General features: G+C 35.1%; 1 protein-coding gene across 4 annotated transcripts; it reads right to left on the bottom strand.

The window, feature by feature from the left end:
- Nucleotides 1-1,691: 1,691 nt before the first annotated feature.
- Tps1 (Trehalose-6-phosphate synthase 1) lies at nt 1,692-20,521 on the bottom strand. 4 transcript variants are annotated; one of them, XM_029307348.2, is made up of 11 exons: nt 19,506-20,521; nt 13,633-13,789; nt 8,305-8,469; nt 7,915-8,143; nt 7,501-7,817; nt 7,028-7,401; nt 6,673-6,864; nt 5,781-6,117; nt 5,344-5,637; nt 4,989-5,233; nt 1,692-3,315 (listed from the first exon to the last, which is right to left on the bottom strand). In XM_029307348.2, the coding sequence occupies exons 1-11, from the start codon at nt 19,646-19,648 to the stop codon at nt 3,297-3,299; spliced, it is 2,472 nt and encodes an 823-aa protein (XP_029163181.1). In that variant the 5' UTR covers nt 19,649-20,521; the 3' UTR covers nt 1,692-3,296. The 4 variants fall into 4 exon arrangements, with proteins under 4 accessions (XP_029163181.1, XP_029163182.1, XP_085344677.1 ...); XM_029307349.2 differs by having other exon boundaries at nt 5,781-6,108; nt 19,506-20,520; XM_085488551.1 differs by lacking the exon at nt 1,692-3,315 and having other exon boundaries at nt 3,987-5,233.
- Between the last annotated feature and the right edge of the window lie 532 nt (nt 20,522-21,053).

Raw genomic sequence — 21,053 nt, 5'->3', positions numbered from 1 at the left:
CAAACACCAATTCCTTGTACATCTTGAAATGGACACCGTGTAATCCGCCTCTTTATACAGCGACTGCGGGATCGCGGCCGATCCTGAATCGGTGAATCGGCCCGGTCGATCGATTCCTTTCGAAATCACGTGGCCCACCCTCTGCTCTCTCTGCGAGCCGGGCGTTCTCCAATGAAAATATTTGGATGTTTCCAACAAAATCTCGAGCGCGACTCTATCGGGAAAGATCTCCTGTCATCCTCTGGACCTCGCAGGCCCGCGATTTCGAGATCTCTTCCTCGATCGTGCACGTTGTACGTGCGTGTACATAATCCTCCGATGAGGTCGCGCGTTCTTTCGAACTTGGGAAAGGAAAGGGTTGCGGTTTAATTCGTACCTTGTATGACACACTGAAAGAAGTCTCGTGATAATCTTTTTTTTTTTTAAATAATGATGTTTTATTTTCAAAGACATTCACGTTTTGCTATTTTTTTTTCATATTGCGTGTATTATTTGATATTGCGAGAGCGGGATCTCTCGAAAAAGTGTGTGTCTAAATGTATACAGGGTGTCCGGTAACTAACGGACTAATGATTAAGGGCGGATTCTCTGGCCGATTTGGAGACGATTTTTCCTTAGCAAAAATGTGGAGAAGTCAATAATTTTCGAGTTATAAGCGATTGAAACAAATGGGTTTTTTGAAAACTAAACGTTTTGGAGTTTAAAGTCTATAACATAATTACATTCTTCAGTTAATTTCAGGTAGAGTTTACTGTAATATAAAATTTTAATTTGAGGCTTAGTTATAAAGATGCGTAATGACAAATATTGAAAAGTTGTAAAAAATGATGACCTTTTTCGACATTTTCGCTGAGGAAAAATCGTTGCCAAATTGATCAAAGAATCCATTTGTAATCGTTGGTCCGTTAGTTACCGGACACCCTGCGTATATGTAACTGGATATTAACACTTCTCGTTTGCGAATCCGTCGCGATATCGATTAGAGGAAGCAATAAATAAAAAAAATAATAAAAATCCGCATGTGTTTTCCCGCATCCTCCCTCTATATCCGCGTCAATTATTATTATCCGTAGCGCTTGTGACGGCTCGTTGCGTCACCGCTTCGCTCTGCTCTCGGGCACGCATCAGTAACACGTTTGTGTTGTAAAAAATAAAAATAAAAAAAAAAATACTTTTAATCGTTGGCTCGACATATGTCTCAACGCGTCAGAGGTTACGCCGTAAAAAACAACGACGATATACAAACGCGATATCGTCTGGCCCGGCATTCCTATCATTATTTATTGCCGGAGCGCGATGAAATTCCTAAAAGGAAAGAGAGAGAAAACAAAAAAGGAGAAAATAGTGATTTTTCGATTCACGCAAATATTCTCAATATAATCGAGACTAATGCTTTCCAGGCGGAATTGAAAATTGAATTCCAAGTATAGCTTCTCTCACATTTTACAAAATTGAGCAAGTCTCTCTCGATTCTTCAGGAAAGTTCAATCGATCTCCGATTGATCAATGTTGCATTTTATAATTTAATAATTTTGAAACTGTGGTTAATTATTATCGCCATATGTATATATGTATATAAATTAAATCTACGCATAAAGCATCTAGTATCCGCTTTTAGATCGTTGGAATTTCGCTCAAAAGTAGCGGTAGCATAAAAGAAGGAAAAAAAGAAAGAAAAACACGCGCGCAAGTAATTTATAAACGATGTTTATTCCTGCACTGCGTTTTGTGAGCTCGCTTTTACAGCAACGGGAGTAAACCAGTTTTGAGTCGTTTACTCGCACTATCTCGCGCGTTTGTTTTTATTTCACACACGCCTGTGTAATAACGAGGTAAAAACTAAGTACTCTTACAAAACGTAAAATAGAGCTTGCGTTTTTTTTTCTTTTCCTTTTTTTGTGTATGACGGAGGAAAAAGAGGGCGGGTTTGGAGAGATTTTGCTTTAAGGGCACATGTGATGTATATGTAGGATTCCTATACGCTTACATTTACACATCTATCTCATTATATACACAATATTTGTTTTCTTGGTGTACTTTCAATAGAAATAACGTTATGCGATACACTCGACAGGTATAATCTATACATTTGGTTTTTTTTTTTTTTTGGTTCTTGGCGAATGTCACTGGGTGACAAACTTTGTTTCGTTCTTTTCTCTCTTCGTCACATCTCGCTTCGCTTATTATTACTTATGTTGTATAGTTTGGCGATTATTATAATTGACTAATAAATACAAAGGCGAAAGTGTACGAGATTACTGGATTTGACCTGCGCTCGTAACATTCGTGGCGTTTTCGAGATATCGATAGTTGATATTTAGATGTTATACGAGAAATGAATCCTTCGATTGCTACGCATTATTTTGCTCTATAATTAATGAATTAGTTAATTTCATAAATGTGTTTGAATCTGATGACACAGAAAGAACGACGTTTTAGACTGATTTAAAAAATCAATATGCGGAAGTTATACGCGAGAGAAAAATCTTAATAACACGCGACATAATTATATTCTAAAATGAATTTCAAAGAAATGAGTTTTTTTTTTCAGAAAATAGTTAAATGATGTGATTAAAACAATATTAATCAAAAATATTTTCTCTTAAATATCAAAATTCTAATTAACTTTTTATAGAAATAAATAATATAAATATATATTCATATTTTCTTATTCTCATAATTTCAGGCAGTTTTAAAACTTTAGAACAAATCTTCTCATTTATTTACATAATCGATTAAAATCATTAAATTTGGTGACCTTTTTGAAGACATTCTGTTTTCGTTTGAATCATCGAATTTTATTTTGTACATTTAATGACGCCATTCATTTGCGCATTACTTTCAGAAAGTTTTTTCCCTTCAAAATAAGCTCGCGACAAGAGACGGATATGCGTGTTGCCAGTTTATACCAGTTTATAATCAGTATTATCCGGCGGCATGAAAAAACGCACAACGACACTATCTTTTCACGTCATACAGAAGACATAGATTCTAAAATATACATGCATATGTATATTATATATACACATATATATAGATTATATATATATATATACATATATGTGTATACTGTTTCTTATATTTATTATCGCAAATAATCGTAGACACAACCGCAAAAAATCGATTATATGCAGTAAATACCAGTACTTTCTTTCGCTTTCCTTTTTTTCTTTACATATCGCGTCTTATTCTACTTAAAAAAGTGTAAAAACTAATTTGAGTCTACCTTTCTAAAATCTTTGCTTTTTGCGGCATCTCACACTAGACGATTATTCGTCCACAGTTTTGCGTGCTCGTTAGACTTTCAGCCGATTCCTGTAAAATGTGCATCCATATATTTTTACGTTTCTCATCATCATATCGACAATTGTTCACCGTATTACGCGACACGATAGAAATAGAAATTGGCACCGTTTTTTGGTAACTTGGCATATCACTGACAATGAGTGAAAAGTAGTACAGCCCCTAATATTAAAAGCTAAACTTCTATTCCTATACACGAAAAAAATATAATTGCTTTATTAGCAAGATTGATTACTTGTTAGTTTGTTATTTTATTTTAATATCAGAGGTGTGACTCGCGCGCGCACTCAAACGCATTTTTAGGAAGAACGATAGAACAGAATCAAAGGAATTTTTAATGTCGAATCCAAAGAAATTATTATTTATATTCGTGATTATTAAAAAAAAGAAGAGAAAAAGAAAAAAACAAAAATTATTATTAATTATTTCTAAAAAGCATATAAGAGTTGGGACAATTGATGTCTTTATACTTACATGTTGTCATGTCAATGATCTAGAAATTGTTAACAAGATAAAACACAAAATTAATAAATATACCTTGCACTTTCAATTTACTGCGTTGTTTATCGGTAACGCGCGCGAACTTAGGAACTAAAAGTCTAGTTGCTACATCTTTGCAGAGAAATCCCCTGTGGGATCGTGTTCTACGCGATCCGATTAATGTGATTCAGTAAAAGAATATATCGAGAAAAATAGATATGTATATTATATATAAAATCTTGTAGAGCCGAGCTTGAATTGCGCGGAAAACATCGATCGCGATATCGCAGGTACTTTGTTCGAGCTAGATATTTTTCGAGCTCGTCAAGATCGTCTAACTGATATTGGAAAAAAAAACATTGCTCGACGATAAAAGCTATACGATAAATTGAATGGTTCTTCGTACTCTTTAGTCAATGTTTGTGTTGATAATACGATGATATCACTATCATACTTTCGATCGAGAAGAAAATCATCCGTTTCAACTTTTCGATCGCGAATATCTCTTTATATTCGACTATATAGATTTCGTTAATTTGTCCCATCTCTCCTTTTACCTGTTCTTAGATTGCTCGTGGCAATCTTTTAATTTCCTTTTACTCCTCCATCTTTGCCAGTAGACTTTACACACTATGAGTACATGCAGTGTCATTCGAGATGACCATGACATATGAATTTATCACATATCAGAGCCACATTTGGATAATGCATATACAGGGTGTCTGATATAAAGTGTCACACCGAAAATATACAAGTAGATCTTGTTATTTGGAAACAATTTTTCCTCAGCAAAAATGTCGAGGGAGATCATGTATCTTTATAACTAAACCTTATTAAATTAAAATTTTATTAAAGTAAACTCTACTTGACATTTAATTGGAGAATGTGGTTTTGTCAATATTTTATTTCCACAAGACTTAGTTTGCGAAAAACCCTTTATTTTCAATCGCTTATAACTCGAAAATTATTGATACCTCAATATTTTTACTTAGGAAAAATTGTCTCCAAATAATAAAATCTACTTGTATATTTTAAGTGTGACACCTTATGTCAGACACCCCGTATACGTGTAAATACTAAATACGAATAAATCGAAGACTCTGCGTGTACATTATTATAACCCTAAGACAGATATATGTATAATATATATCGCGCCGGGCATACATTTGATATGTTATAACGAAGGATATTTGAGCGTAACCTACGATTCAAGGGGTGATCTTGGTGGCGTGTAAGACATCTCCATCGTTATCCCACCGCTGCTGCGTCGAAATCGTGACGGGATGCCCGGGATGTCGATGCTGTTGCGGGGCTTGCGTTTACTGAGATGTCTCTCGACCCATTTTAGCATCGTGAGCACCGAATCCGTGCTGGGAAGACGTCTCTCCGCGGACGTACGGATAATATGCGACGATGCCACGCGGAAAGTGGCGGCCATACCTTTCAAAGTCTATGCAGAAACAAATTAAAGTTCTCATGATGATCGTAGAACGTTAATGAATATCGTTTTTAATCGATTGAAAGATATCATTGCTCTGGTAGAAATAAAAAAATTCGCACCTTCATCGCGTCCTCGTCTGTAACATCGTCACCGGCGTATATGATCCTGATACGTTCGCTCCAATCTAAACCAAAGGCTGTACGTAGAATGTAGATGGAAGCGCTACCCTTGTTCCATTCGACTGGCGGTTTCGCCTCTAAGGCACAATGCGCGGTACAGGCCATGAATCCAGCGGCCTCGATAAGTTTCTTAGCTTGAGCTATCATCCTGGGACGACTCTCCACCGGTGTCTCGCGATAGTGGAACGTCAGAAGCGCGCCTTTATTCTCGACCCATGCACCGTCCCTGCAGAGCTTTAAGCAGACAGATAATATGAGATGTCAATACATTTACCATACTTCCTTAATAATTTCGCAGAGGATACACGTAATATAAAATTTATTAAAAAATGTACAACGGTGGTATATAGAGATTTCAATCAGAAATTTCAAAGTACCTGTTCTTGAAGCATTTGCATCAGACTGCCCACTTTGTCCTCCAATTCGGCAGGCATAGGATGAACGAATTTACTGCCGTCCGGATGTAGAATCTCCAATCCGTGATTTCCGGCGTACGTGATACCTTCTATCCCGACCATCGATTTTACATTGTTCACGTTTCTGCCTGATATAATCGCGATATAAACGTCTGACATGTTGGACAACCTTTGAAGAACGTTTTTCGTCTCAAGCGGCAAGATTGCTAGGTCAGGATGAGTGGCTATAGGCGCCAGTGTACCGTCGTAATCCAAAAGAAGTGCCAATTTATGATTATCACCGATGTACCTAGGGGACATGTGGTTGTCACTGGATCGTTATCCGGCTTTCGTCATGAGTCAGGTAACATTCGCTCGCGCGGGCCCGCCGTCTCTCGAAGAAGCGTTTTTTTCGATATCTTTCTCGTTTGCCCCAAAATCGTATGGATATAGGATATTATAGGATTAATATCCCACATAGCGCAAGAAAATGCATTATAATTCTTCGTCACAGCCATATCATAGCGACGTATGTATATATATGTATATATATATATATATATATATGTAAGCATAGCCGTATATAATTATGTCGCCACGCCGCGACGTACCAAAACTCATGCTTAGCTTAAAAGTATCACTTGAAAAAGCGTATAGCTGGTTCGCTTACAATTAGTATTATCTTATGCAAATTTTAAGTAATCTCAACCGTATATATGTATACAATGCAGTAATTCTTAATTTCAGATAATAATTACTTGGATCTTTTTTACTTTTGTACTTATATATCATACCTTACGTGGATGTATCCCGTTCATGCGCATGCGCTGGTCGGGCCCAGTCATGCACATCTCTTAACACATCTAATACCTACTTGCTCAAGTAGTCGTCGAAATCATCCATTGTCACAGGCTGCATCGTGGTAGCACCTACGGAATCGTGTTCTTCGAGCGATCCCATCACCTGAAGGAAGGACTTCATCCAGTAGTTGACATCGTATATCCTCTCACGTCGACGCAAATGATTCATTCTTAATGTACGTTCATCTTCAGGCATAGTAAGAGCCCTATTTAAACATAACATTTTAAATTATTCTAGTTTAATGTCGTTAATGTTTAAATGCATCTTAAAATGATCGAAGATTGCCAGATTACAGACAAAATGTCTAATTATGTCGGCAGTTTTGTCAGATTAATTTTATTAGAATGAAAAAGAACAGTCATATATACCTGTGAATGACTTCAGCAGCCTCGTCAATCTCATAAGGATTACAAATCAAAGCCTCGTGCATCATTTCGCCGGCACCGGCGAAAGGCGAGACTATCAACACTCCTGGCGGTTTATTGATTTGGCAAGCGACGAATTCTTTAGCAACTAAATTCATGCCATCCCTGAGCGGCGTGACGAGAGCGACGGCAGCATCTCTGTAGAAAGCCGCTAGCTCGTCCTGGCTCACGCAACCGTAAATATAACGTATGGGCGACCAGTTGGGTGTGGTGAAGCGACCATTTATACATCCTATCAGTTGATCCATCTCGAGTTTCAGATCCTGATACTCGCGAACGTCGGTGCGCGAGGGCACTGCGATTTGCAACATCGTTACCTGCGATAAAATTGAATATACATATATTTAATTCTCTAATGTCTCGGATTAATTATATAATTTGCGAAACAATTTGCAAAGAGATGCGTTTGAACAGACCTGTTCACGGTGTTCGGGATGCTTCAACAGTAGCATCTCGAAAGCTTTCAATCTATGAACGAGGCCTTTCGTATAATCGAGCCGGTCGACACCAAGAACGATCTTTTGATTCGACTGCATGACCTTATTGGCAGTCTCGGCTAGCGAGACGAATCTGTCAAACGGAATGCCAATTGGCAGCGGTCTTACTCGTACCGTTCTGCCGCCATGCTCGACTAGTAAATTCTTCCGATCTACCCTGCAGCCAAGACTCCTCTGGCAGCAATCGACAAAGTTCAGACAATAATCTTGGATGTGAAAACCCACCATGTCGCACCCTAAATAAACAAGTGAGCTACATTAGAAGTTAGTCCAAGGTATAGGTTTAGGTTCTAATTTAAGAAAATACTACTAATAGGATTCGAACACACTCACCAAGCATACCCTGCAGGATCTCGTCCGCCCACGGAAAGAGTCTGAAGATGTCCCATGGCGGGAAGGGTATGTGAAGGAAGAAACCTAATTTGAGCCTGAGATTCTTATCATCCGCCGCTTGTCTAATCCAATTGGCGGCTAACATCAGGTGATAATCATGAACCCAGACCAACGGGGTGCCATTGGACTGGTTCTCCTGTTCCTTGTGAATTTGTTCCAAGGCGCCGACCTGCAACAACAGATCCGTTAAAAAAATCGAAAAAAATAATTTATATTAATTCGTTTGTATGATTTTGCTTCGTGTCGCTAAGGAAATAAATATCTATTAATTCGACTGAGACAGAAATATTTTTCTCAAACAAAAAAACGATACTAATTATACAATGGTACCGTTTTAGCGGCGAATTGTTCGTTGACCACGGAATACGCGCGCCAATGTTCCGCGATGAAGGTCGCCCGATCCGGCATAGAGTGAAAGAGCGGCCAGAAGGTTCCGTTGCAGCATCCGTTGTAATACGAATCGAAGATGCCGGGGTCAACGTGTACCGCCACAACCTGAAAACAAGGAGAGAGATAGCAATTGGAGCGATAAAACTACAATTTTTCGTAATGTTTCCTCATTACTCCGATCGGTAACAGAAGCAACAATGTGTCTCAAAATAGGAGATGACAATTTCTAAAATTAATACATTATCAATCACATTGTTCTAATCACGGGCGTCCGCAGGATTTTTTCTTCAGGGGGAAAGATTAAATGATTAAATTTTTTTATTATTTTTGGTTCTTTCTTTTTTAGATTTAATTTTTTTTGTAATTTTTATTTTTTCTATTAAATATCCAAATAAACTCCAGTGTTTATTTAAAAGGAAAGCAAATGCATCCTCTTGCCACTTCCTGCAGACGCCCATGATTCTAATTAATATCCATAAAGCAAACGATTCAATATAACTCGTTATTCCGGCAAAATTCAATATAAAAACTAAAAGGAGAAAGATTTATATATAAAAAATAAAGATACATATTTTACGAAGCTTATCACATCGGTGTGTAAAATATGCACTATAGACGACGAGATGTGCATATATATACTTAAATCTATAAAGTCGCTCGAACATTCTGGGGGTGGATATCATGACGGAAAGGCGAGAGAAACCCGAGACGAGGGTAATAAAAGAAACGAGATAAAAGGGAGGGTGAAATAGCTGAGAATGAACGGGTCGGAAGTGCATAAAGTCTGGTTTCGCGTCTGATAACGACGTATCGGCCTCCCCTTCATCGGTCATTATATCGTCTCTCTTCGTTATTTTGCTCGCGACACTGCCTCCTTTATTTCCGACCGAGTGTGAAAACAGGCCGCGTTACAAGAAAGAGAAAGATCGTTCTCCGTCTGACGCAAGCGGACAATCGAGCGATAAGGCGGCTTAATGCTTTTTCGAAAGATAGACACAACCAATCCGCGATTGGTCGTTTGTTATTCCTTATTCACGGATATCGCTGGTCCACATTAATTAAGAGAGGTCAGGGAAAGCTTCTCTCTCTCTCTTCGCGCTTATATACATATACAGGGTGTCCCATCAAAAGTGGCCACCCCCTTTTATCTTTGAAACTAAAAGAGATAGACCATACAAATTATATATGAAATTAAATGGCTCAAACTGAACTTGTTTTTGTAAGCAACCACTGTGCTCATAAAAAAAGTTCAGTTTGAGTTCACCATTTAATTTCATATATAATTTTTATGATCTATCTCTTTTAGTTTCAAAGATAAAAGGGAGTGGCTACTTTTGATGGGACACCCTGTATATATATATATATATATATATATATATATATTCACGGGTGGATCAAGAATCGGTCACGCATTGTTATCGTTTCCTCTCGTTCGAGAATCCTCGTCGTGTCGCAAAGATTGTTTAATCGCGCTGTACGATAAAAACCTATCAACATTTACTTACACTGACAGCTTTGCTTCAATCGAGCAGAATCGGGAGGAAACAAGCGATGACCTCGATGAATTTTAACTTAAAACTCGATATCGCAACAAAGTCTCGGAATTGTTAATTAAGAGTATATTCTATACTTTCGTATAATGAAAAAAATTCATAAAATATGTTATAATCTTAATTAGGAGATAACGGGATATTCCGCGTTATTGATAGCTCTACGCAACACTTGCGACACGTCATTCGATGCTTTCGATTAAACGATTCATGTCGAACACGAGAAAGATTTTTTACACATTTTTTTCGCATCTAATTATTTTGGCGCAATCATTTTAGATATCTTTCTCGTCTTCCGATTATTTGTTTATATGTATTTAGGAGGAAGTGAAGGGGTTAAATCGGAGCCATAATCGGATCAATTTTATGTGACATTAAAAAAAACGTCTTGGTCCATTATTTCGTATAACGGCCTATTTAGAAACATATAACGTAAACAATTTTAATTGCTCGTTATCGCGTGCACATTCCACGTGACATGATAGTCTGCTTTCCCTCTCTTCTTGTAACGTTGTTTTCCCCTTTCGCCTTCTTTGTTTCTTATATGTGTGTGTTATGTAAACATGTAACATATTATTGAACGTCCCGGTCGCGATAGACAGAAAAATAGGGCTGTTAAAGTGGGGATGCAGACGCTGATGAAGAAAGACTCGATATAAGAAAAATGGAGAAAGCAAGGAAAAAAAATCCAGAACTTTTATTGTTCAATTAAATACGTCCGCGATATTCTGAGGTACATCGATAAAAATGCATTTCTATAAAAAAGATAGATATAATGCATTTTCTCTATTTTACATAAAAAAAAAAAAATTAACATTTTGCCGAATTATTTGCCTATACAAAAAATAATTTTTTGACGTTTCAGGCACGTGTTCGTTGAATAATCATCGAGCAGGACGTACAATTCACAGTTCAGAGTTGCGTAAAAACTGCATTACTTATTTTATTATTATAATTTGTAACAGCTCTTTAAAAATTAATATACATATAAAAGACAATAAGAGCTAGTTAAGTTCTTTCATTAATATTTATTTGTGGAAAAAGATTTATAACATATATACATATAATTAATATAATAAATAACATATAATAAATCTTTTTCCACAAATAAATATTAATAAAAGAACTTAACTATAGCTCTTATTGCCTTTTATATGTATATTATTTTATTATCTAACTATAATTGCATCGTTATTCAGAAGATATTATAGACTGTCGTCCAGACGATATCCGGATGTTCTCGGCGATTTTGAGGAAAATCTCTCGCCTGAGCGAGATTTACGCGCTCCCCATCACGCTCGCATGGACGTAATAAGTTAATCCTTAATAATGAATCGTCGTATAAAGCTGCCATAGACTCACAATTAGCAAAAGTCATCGTCTATCTGGCCGATGGAGACGTAACGGGGCTCGCAAACGCGTCACGCAACGATAACCCTTCGTGATTTGCGACCCCGCGACACGAATATCCGTGACACCCGGATCACAGCCGAGTCATTTCATTCATTTCGTTTTATCCGACCGACGTTCGAGGAGATTTCATCTGTCGCAAAATATTATTTATTATCTACAATTTATTCTTTTTCCTCAAAAGTGCGGGAAACAATGAGCCGTAGAGATTCGCTGACAAACATTTATTGAATTCGAATAAATATTGATTTATTTCAACACTGCCTTATAAATCATTTTTTGAAACTAATGATATATTGATTTGATGTGAAAAAAATATTTATTTGATATAAGAAAATCCTTTTCGAAACAAATAAATATTTAATATTGAAATAAGTATTTATTAATTTGATAATTTTTTTCAGTGTAATAAATATGTTTTACGACAAATCAAAATTCCTGAACTTCGTCGTTCTATTTTATTCTACAACTAGGATTAAATTAGAGAAGATCTTTGTACGTTTCTCTTTTAATTTTAAATGACTGAATTATTTTTGCAAACTGTGAGAATTAACAATATCTTTTTCAATTTTTTTAAAGCTTATATTTCTTAGTGTTATTATATATTTCAATGAACGTTAATAAAATAATTTTTGATTATCAATAATCATCTGTCGCAAAATATTATTTATTATCTACAATTTATTCTTTTTCCTCAAAAGTGCGGGAAACAATGAGCCGTAGAGATTCGCTGACAAACATTTATTGAATTCGAATAAATATTGATTTATTTCAACACTGCCTTATAAATCATTTTTTGAAACTAATGATATATTGATTTGATGTGAAAAAAATATTTATTTGATATAAGAAAATCCTTTTCGAAACAAATAAATATTTAATATTGAAATAAGTATTTATTAATTTGATAATTTTTTCAATGTAATAAATATGTTTTACGACAAATCAAAATTCCTGAACTTCGTCGTTCTATTTTATTCTACAACTAGGATTAAATTAGAGAAGATCTTTGTACGTTTCTCTTTTAATTTTAAATGACTGAATTATTTTTGCAAACTGTGAGAATTAACAATATCTTTTTCAACTTTTTGCAATTTTTTTAAAGCTTATATTTCTTGGTGTTATTATATATTTCAATTAATGTTAATAAAATAATTTTTGATTATCAATAAAATTAAACGTATATTGTTCAATGGTTACAAGCTATATATATTCTGCGTATTGAAAGAGAGTAAAATGATCGTTTATCAGTAAGCATAGTCACATTGCTCTTGTCGGAAAATACACGATATCGCCACGGAAAAACAACTATAAATAAGCTGTTTTTAGCTGTCACCGAACTTTTTAACGTCGAGAGAAAAGGCAAAGGGCATCTCCGAATCGATCTGTTGCATTCATTATTTATTCTCCGTACGAGCGATTCTCGTGCTTATCTTGTTCCGCAACAATTTATTGTTTTTATAAACAATATTGTTCATAAACATGTGCGATTAATTTTTAACGATCAATCAAAAATAGATATTGTAATAATAAAATATATTCTTTGACTATCGATCGAGAATAACATTGACGCACCTCCTCTTTTAATTGCGTTGTAAATAAAAGGTAGGAAAAAAGAGTAAAAAATCGTTATCGATTTACACGCAATTTATTTGACGAAAAAGGCAATTACGTTGGAATTTTCGAGACATACGACGGCGTGGCGTGGAATATTACAGGTGATTGAGGTGGGGAACCGTGACTCTATTCTCTCCGCCACGCGGTATATTGTCAATGCCAAGGTTAGCAAATTCGCGTAATTGCAGCGGCAATTATGATAAGATCGCTACCTGGCCTAGATACGGCTAATTTGCCCTCTCAAATAATCTTTTCGATTTTTTTTCTGACCTGCTGAGTTTGAATAAAACTCACTCATTGTCAGTGAAACACCAAAATGCATTCCACAAATATTTGGATGCATTAAAAAAATATGACTACGACGACATGGACAATTTTCTTTCTAGAGTTATTCTAAATGCTTTTGAAAAAAAAGAAGTAACAGATTTTAATATTTTAATATTCTTGACATAGGTCCACATAGGCTTTTCTCTGGTATGTGATATAACTTTAAGAATCAATTTTTCTCTTAAAACGTACATCCACTTTGAGAGACGTAAATTAGAGAAAAAAAAATATGTATATACCTATATATATGTATATAAATTAAAAAAGAACGTCAATTTTTTCCACGTTTGAACGATCTTTTAAATGTAAGACGCCGATACGAATCGAAAGATCGATCGTTATTAAATACCAGTAATTAACTCACCTTTCGAGACAGCAGACCTGCGGTAGGTGTACGATCGTTGGGGTCGGATTCGGGGATTGGTTCGTTCGGATTTTCCATATGCATACCAGGCCATCCGACCCAGATTCCATTTCCACTTATGACAACCGGTGCTACTGCGGTTACTAAACCACCGGCGCTGTAAAAAAAAAAAAGAAAATTTATAAGTGTAAACGTAGACACAGATGTGAAAAAATCATTCACAAAAGTGGAAAAAAATCTAAAAAAAATAATTTTTTTTTTGCCAAAATAATTTGTGGGAAATCTTTACGTTGTATTTAAAATTAGATCTTGCAGTTTATTGCTTTGCATAAAAATGTCGTTATCTTGTGTAAGAAAATGCGGCATATTAAATTATTTGCTATTTATAGACGGATCTCTCTTTTCGATAAATCAGCCGTATAAAATAACTGCGTGGCAGAAAGCGCGTATTATTGTATTATTATTGTAATATAATTCCGATGACCGCTAGCTCGTTGACAGTAAACATCTATCTTCTTTAAGGTGACGTAAGAGTTTCAATTTTACCTGATGTTTTATCGATCGTTCTTGGATTCTTCATATGAATTAAAGCGGATGGTCATATTAAATACTAAATACGTTCTCGAATGCACATCTTGTCAGCTATTTTCTATTTTAATTGATCAAACGACAAAAATATATACATACGTCAGTAAGTAAAAACACGATAAATATAAAAATTCAAAAATATTTCTTATCAATTAACGTCATTTCAAATCAATTTCAAAGCAATTACATATATTACGCGAGGCAAATAATTATCTAAGAGCTAATATTAAGGAAAATTTATCTAAACTCGGCACTATTACATCATTTGATTTTCATATCTCAATCTCGAATTAAAAGCTGCATCCTTTGCATCTAAAAAAACCTAAGGACGAAGAACGGATGCGATTATATATAATGTATCATTGAATTCAATGGGAGATTCGCACGGATTTTTGCAGAGACGTTATACCGTTGTAATTAATTAATTATACATTTAACAAACAAACATACGCGCGTTCTTGGAGGCGACATTGAGTATAATGGCCAACTTGTTTACGTAATGCACAATCATTGGTTGTGCATGTTTGGTTCGCGATCGAGAGATTTCTTAAAAGCACGTGCATCTAGCGCGCGCAAATGCGTGACCTTCCGGAAACATTCCAATATAGTGTTGTTTTTTTATTTTCACGCCTGATAATAATTACACGTTTTGCGTTAGTTTATTTTCCAGCAAATTCTGTTTACCAAAATCACGAAATATTATCGCGATTATTTTTTTCGTCGAATTCAAGGATGAAAGAAAACGTGTCTCTGATAATGTTTTGCACTTATTTATCGATTATCGATTTTTATACATTGCTGGAAATTATATATATATCCCGTAAAAGTTTTTCTACACAAAGATACCGATCTGATATTTGTTCTCCAAGTCATATCGAGTCTGCGTGCAATGAAAACGAATGAATGTTTACATGCCATGCGACTGTTCCTTATCGCGATCGATACTTTTTCATTTCGTCGTTATGAGAGTGGACTGTAGTTATAATTACTGTTTCTACACCTCGTCGTGATTCTAATAACGATTAAAAAATTATCGATCTAATACGATCTATTTCACAATTATTATCGAAAAAAATTTCAACAATCGTTCAATTGTGTGACATGTAATTCTTCAATTATTTTTATAATCTCGTTACATTGTATCATTTCACATTGAGAACAGAGAATGTACAGAAAAAGAGGAAGAAACGATTATTATGTATATTTATATAATAGATAAGAGAGATTCAATGTATGTGCACGCGATAATTATATACATATAATCCAAAAGCACGTAATCAAAAATGCTTATATTGATTCGTCTCTTATCGAATTTTAACCGGTTCTTCTCGCGGATTATCGGCTCGGCAATGATTGATCATTTCGCATTATTAAATATTTTTCCACGATCTCACTTGAATTTCTCGCGCGTAGTCTTTACGTATACAGAGTGTCCCGTACCCAGAAAATCACTGATAGTTAGATTCCTGACATCATTTGGAGACAATCTTTCCTCAGCAAAAATGTCGAAGGAAGTCATAATTTCTTGCAGGTTCCCAATTTTTGCCATCATATATCTTTTTGTAACTAATTATCAGGGTTGGGTAAGGGTTAATGATTTTTTTAAACTAAGTTAAGTTAAAGTTAGTTGCTTATAAAATTAATTTAGTTAAGTTAAAAGTTGCATGAGCCAAAAATTAACTCAAGTTAAGATTAAATTAACTGAAGTTAAATCAAAAGTTAATTTTTAAAAACATTATATTAAATTAGAAACTCGTTTGTTAATTCTTTTAAAATTTATAATAACAAATAACAAAGAAATTTTAATTTTTACATAGAAATATACTTTTTGATAATTACAATTGATAATAAATGAACATAAAAATGAATGACATTTTAATTTAAAAATAATACGTTTATAATTTATAAAACAATAATGTCTTAAGGCTCCTGGCTCCTCGCCGACCAATTACAATTGTGACGTCAGAAGCGGGAAATACCCGCTAAAAATTCTTAGATACCATTTCGAAATAAAAAGATATTTCGATGAAACAGCATTTTAGATTAGGCTTTAACACACTTTTAAAATATCTCGAAAACTATTCTTTTCCTTTAATCAATCAACAACTGTAAAATGACTGTAATATGAGGCCTAGTAATTTGTTTGCTCTTTGCGTAATCATTCTGCATAACGAAGTTTAATATCACGATCATTTTACGGTTGTTGATTGACTGTCAAAAGAAAAGTATATAATTTTCGAGGTATTTTAAAAGTGTGCTAAAGCAACCTGAAATAGTGTTTCGTCGAAGTATTTTTTTTTATTTAAAAATAACATCTAAGAATTTTCAGCATGTGCTTCCTCTAAGGTCACAATTCAACATGATAAGGATCTAAAAGCTTTAAATTAAAATTCTATTAAACCAAGCTCTACCTGAAATTAATTGAAGAATGTGATTTTGTTTATATTTAATTTTCACACAAGAGACTTAGTTTACGAAAAATTCTTTATTCTCGCTTACAATCATTTATAATTTGAAAATTATTGGCGTCTCGACATTTTTGCAGAGAAAAAATCGTCTTCAGATGACATGAGAAACCTACTGTAAATCAGTGATCAGGGTACGGGACACCCTGTATGTAGTGATTGGAGACGATACAACGTGGGCGTTCAGGAGTGCAACACGCGAGTACAATCGGCAGACACGAGGTAGACACGTGACACGTGCGGCGATTATGACGCGGCCGCGGTATACATAGGCGCGTCAAAAATTCCCGATAATTATCAGGGTTGGATAAGTTATTGATTTTTTAAAACTAAGTTAAGTTAAAATTAATTGCTTATAAAACTAATTTAGTTAAGTTGAAAGTTTTATGAACAAAAAATTAACTAAATTAAAATTAAGATTAAATTAATTGGCATTAAATCAAAAGTTCATTTTTAAAAACATTATTTATATTAAATTAGAATTTTGTTTGTTAATTCTTTTAAAATATATAATAACAAAAAAATCTTGATTTTTATATAGAAATATATTTTTTGGTAATTACAACAAATAAACATAAAAATTAATAATACTTTAATTAAAAATACATTTATAACTTATAAAAAAATAAGAAGTGATATTCAGAGCTAAAAAAATTAATTTAGGAAAAAAGTTAATAAGTTTAAAGTAAAAAATACTAATTGAAGTTAAAAATTAATATATTTTGAATTAACTAAGCAATAAAGTTAAAAGTTATTAACTTTTTAACTTTTTTTAAACTTTTAACTAATTAATTAGTTATTACCCAACCCTGATAATAATACATACTTATCAAACAACTTGTGTACGCGTTAATTAGTTATCTTGCTGAGAAGATTTCGTTTCGTCGTTTTACAGTTCGAGGCTGATTACGTATTTGACAAATGTACCGGAAATAATAATTCGCGAAGCAATGGGACGAAGTGCCAAAATATCTCTTTTCTAAAAATTGACTCATATATAAGGAAGATAGACTGCTGTAAATAATACGCGGATATCGAAAAGCGCAATTAATCAAATAAATCATTAATTAATCTCTGGATCTGTGAAATTATATTTTTTAATGTTTCAAAAAATTGAAAATTTGTCTTCGCATATATGTAAAAATAATTCAATTAAATTGTATTAAATATAAAAAAGGTAATTATAAAATAAAAATAGAATTATGCCAAACAGGTCTCAATTAATCATTTTTATCAAAGTTTCGTACTCGTTATATTTCCTTTATTCTGATGTCATTATGGAGCAAAGGACAAATGAGAAATTGCATTACTCTCCCAATCTACTCCTATATTAGGAATACGCAAATTTCACGTGACATTTTGTAAGAGTATTAACATTTGTATTCCGCAAACACGATTAGATTACACTCGTAAAAAAAAATTATTTTGAATATGATTAAAAGAAAGAAAGAGATAAATAGTTTGTTCATTCGCCACAAACGCTCGTTAATCATTTTTTTCCTCTGTCTCTTATCAATTCAATTAACTGTCAATCATCTTGGATCAGTTTTTTCCGGCATACATCGTATTTTCTCGATTCTTGGCTTTGCTTTCGACGAACGCAAACTTATGCAATTTGAAATTGACAGTGACTTATACGTCGACAGAAGCAAATAGTGTTACAGTCATAACACTCGAGATCGTATTGTCCAATATTTACCGAGTAAAGAGAGCCGTGTAACAGATTATTTTGTTCACGTACGAGTTTTAACGAACTTTGTTACTTACTCGCACTATCACGCTTCCGTTACATCATCTTTTCTGTTATTGTTGCATTGTATCCGCGCACATGTGTCACATGTTTATTTCCGATATATCGCATTTTTCCTTTTTCTTTTCTTTTTTTTACTGAATAACTACCTTTTTTTTCATTTCCCGTCTTTTTATCACATGAAATGTATGTATTAATTCGGATATGCACGATTTCTTACGATCTTTCACTCTGTGACTCAAATTCTCAATCGAAAACATTTAAACATGATCGAGATGAGAGAACAAAATTTCTCGATCACTGATGAATTTTACCACAAGACTAATACGTGCAAAATTGTTTCCTTCCTATGGCAAATATCCTGTTAATAGCATATATAATTCCTCGAAAAAAATTGCTGCAGAGATAATGACAGTGATGTAACTCTCTATATACTCGTACATAATCGCGTCAATTTATCATGTTTGTTATCTCGGGCCTCATGTTCCTCGTAAAAATATAAAATAAAAAGCGAGCAAAACAATGTTGGTGTCAAAATGGTGCAGTTTTAACTATTGCAAACGACACATTACGATTGTATTATTCGATTAATGTAAATATACATAGAATAACAGAGAAAACTCAAATGAGGAAAAAAACAATACACACAATTTGTATATCCAGAGAAAATGTAAGATATGACGAAACGCGCTCTTTAATATTTTCAGAGTGTAAAATCAAAACAGAGAGAGTAATTGTGTAAATGTGAAATTCCGTTGAAAATTAAAATAGTAAACACACATAATTAGCGTACGTGTACGTGAAAATCGATTGTATTATTGTATTTATATACTTAATAACAAAATGCAAATGAGAGAGATAAAAATAATCTGCTGTATATAATAAGAATATTCTAGACAGTTAAAGTGCACTCGATAAAGACATCAATAAATGTCACCGATTACAACATAAGAGTGACAAGAAACGAGGCTCTTTTTGCAATACATCATTCATGTTTGTATGTCGTACGATAACAGCATATAATATATGTATACATGTTTGTTTTATTAAAAGAAGCGAATTACACTAACCTGGCTTTGCGTTCCAGTTGACCAGATATATCGTTCCTCTTTAGCACAAACGGCAACCTGTTGCTCACGACGATCATGCTCCCGTTGGAGGTGAAGCCCGGTTCTGTGGACATGATGGTACATGGTGGACATGGTGTGGACATGGTGAATTTACGGAGAACGTGACAAAAAATGGAAAGAAGAGAAGAAAGGTGGAATCGCCGCGGTCGTTCTTGTTCGCGCGAAACGTCAACGTCGTGTGTCACGTGTCACGTGGGCAACCACGCGTATATAGGACTCGTGGCGAAAGATGCGGCTCTTTTATCCTCAGTTTCTCTCTTTTTTTTCTCTCCCTCTATCTCTCTTTTTCTGAAAGAAATAATCGGTTCGTGATCGCAAATGCTTCTCTCGTTATTCTCTTATCGGCGTTTTACTGCCGTTCTTGACTGGGGTCCATGGTACCCCGCGAGGATCGAGGGTTCTCTCAAAGAGAAAAAAAAGAATCCGGCGAGAGAGCGAGCAGGTGACAGGGTGACCTTGCGATGCGTCGCGTTTCGTAGCCGAGACGACACTGAAGCAACGCGTTAACGTCGCGTTTTATTCCTCTTAGCCGGCACGATCATTTGGTCCAAAGTGCGTTCCCTAGAACGGTATCAAACGACGGGGGCCGCGACCTTTCAGCCACCACCCGCACGACTATGCCCTCTCGACCGTCGTCGTGTCGTCGTCTTCCTCCGTCATCGGTCAAAGCTGTCACCCGACGAGCTGTCACCCGAGATGCCACCCGTGACGTCGTCACCATCCCCATTCGAGTCCGCATCGTGATGTAAACACACGCTCTCTCAGGGGGGACTCCCTCCGTTCAACTTCGAGATATCGCGCGGGAACAATTCGAACCTCACCCATAGCGGATGATCATCCGCGATAGATGCTCTATACCGCGAGACTTCAACGACCGCGTTCGACGAATCGTCGTCCGGAAACTGGACCGGATCGAATCGGACAGGTGACGTCGCTCGAGATGCATGATCGATCACTGACCGCGGATACTGATCGACTACCATCGAGGCGCCTTCTTCCACCTCGAGTGGCCGGCCTTCTTTCGCGCGCGACATCTGCGCTATGCCGCGATTTTGGCAGATCGCGATGCCGGTTGTTCCAACTCTTTTTGTTAAGTTTTATACCCAACAAGTAGCATATCTTCGTCTCCTTTTTTAGAATTTATAATCTAAAAAGAGATGAAAATATGCTACTTGTGTCGGGTAAAAAACTTACCAAGAAATTGGAAAAATCAGCTCTTAGGATCGGTTCTTCCAACTTCTTGGTAAATTTTATCCGATAGGCTCTAAAAAAAGAGACGAAGATGTGCTACCTGTCGTGTAAAACTTATTAAGAAATTGGAAAAATCAGCTCTTAATTTGTAATAAATTGACGGAGGCGTGCTACTTTTGGAACACTAAAATAATAAAATCGAGACTAGGTCGTCACGAATTATGAAGGATCGATTATTCTTTCATTTACCGATTAAATATTTTCGTTTCGCAAATTAAACATCGATTTATGAGTTTT

Source organism: Nylanderia fulva, unplaced genomic scaffold (genome assembly GCF_048542155.1).
Source record: "Nylanderia fulva isolate GAGA-0341 unplaced genomic scaffold, ASM4854215v1 Scaffold7, whole genome shotgun sequence".
Taxonomy (NCBI): Eukaryota; Metazoa; Arthropoda; class Insecta; order Hymenoptera; family Formicidae; genus Nylanderia; species Nylanderia fulva.
Note: the sequence above shows the minus strand (reverse complement) of the source record. Positions and strands in the feature narration are given on the sequence as shown.

Coding starts and splice junctions, on each gene's coding strand:
- Tps1 (XM_029307348.2), bottom strand. CDS start 19,648: ATGTCCACACCATGTCCACCATGTACCATCATGTCCACAGAACCGGGC. Junction 7,402..7,500: donor ATCCCGAACACCGTGAACAG/GTCTGTTCAAAC, acceptor ATTTTATCGCAG/GTAACGATGTTGCAAATCGC. Junction 5,234..5,343: donor CAGACGAGGACGCGATGAAG/GTGCGAATTTTT, acceptor GTTTCTGCATAG/ACTTTGAAAGGTATGGCCGC.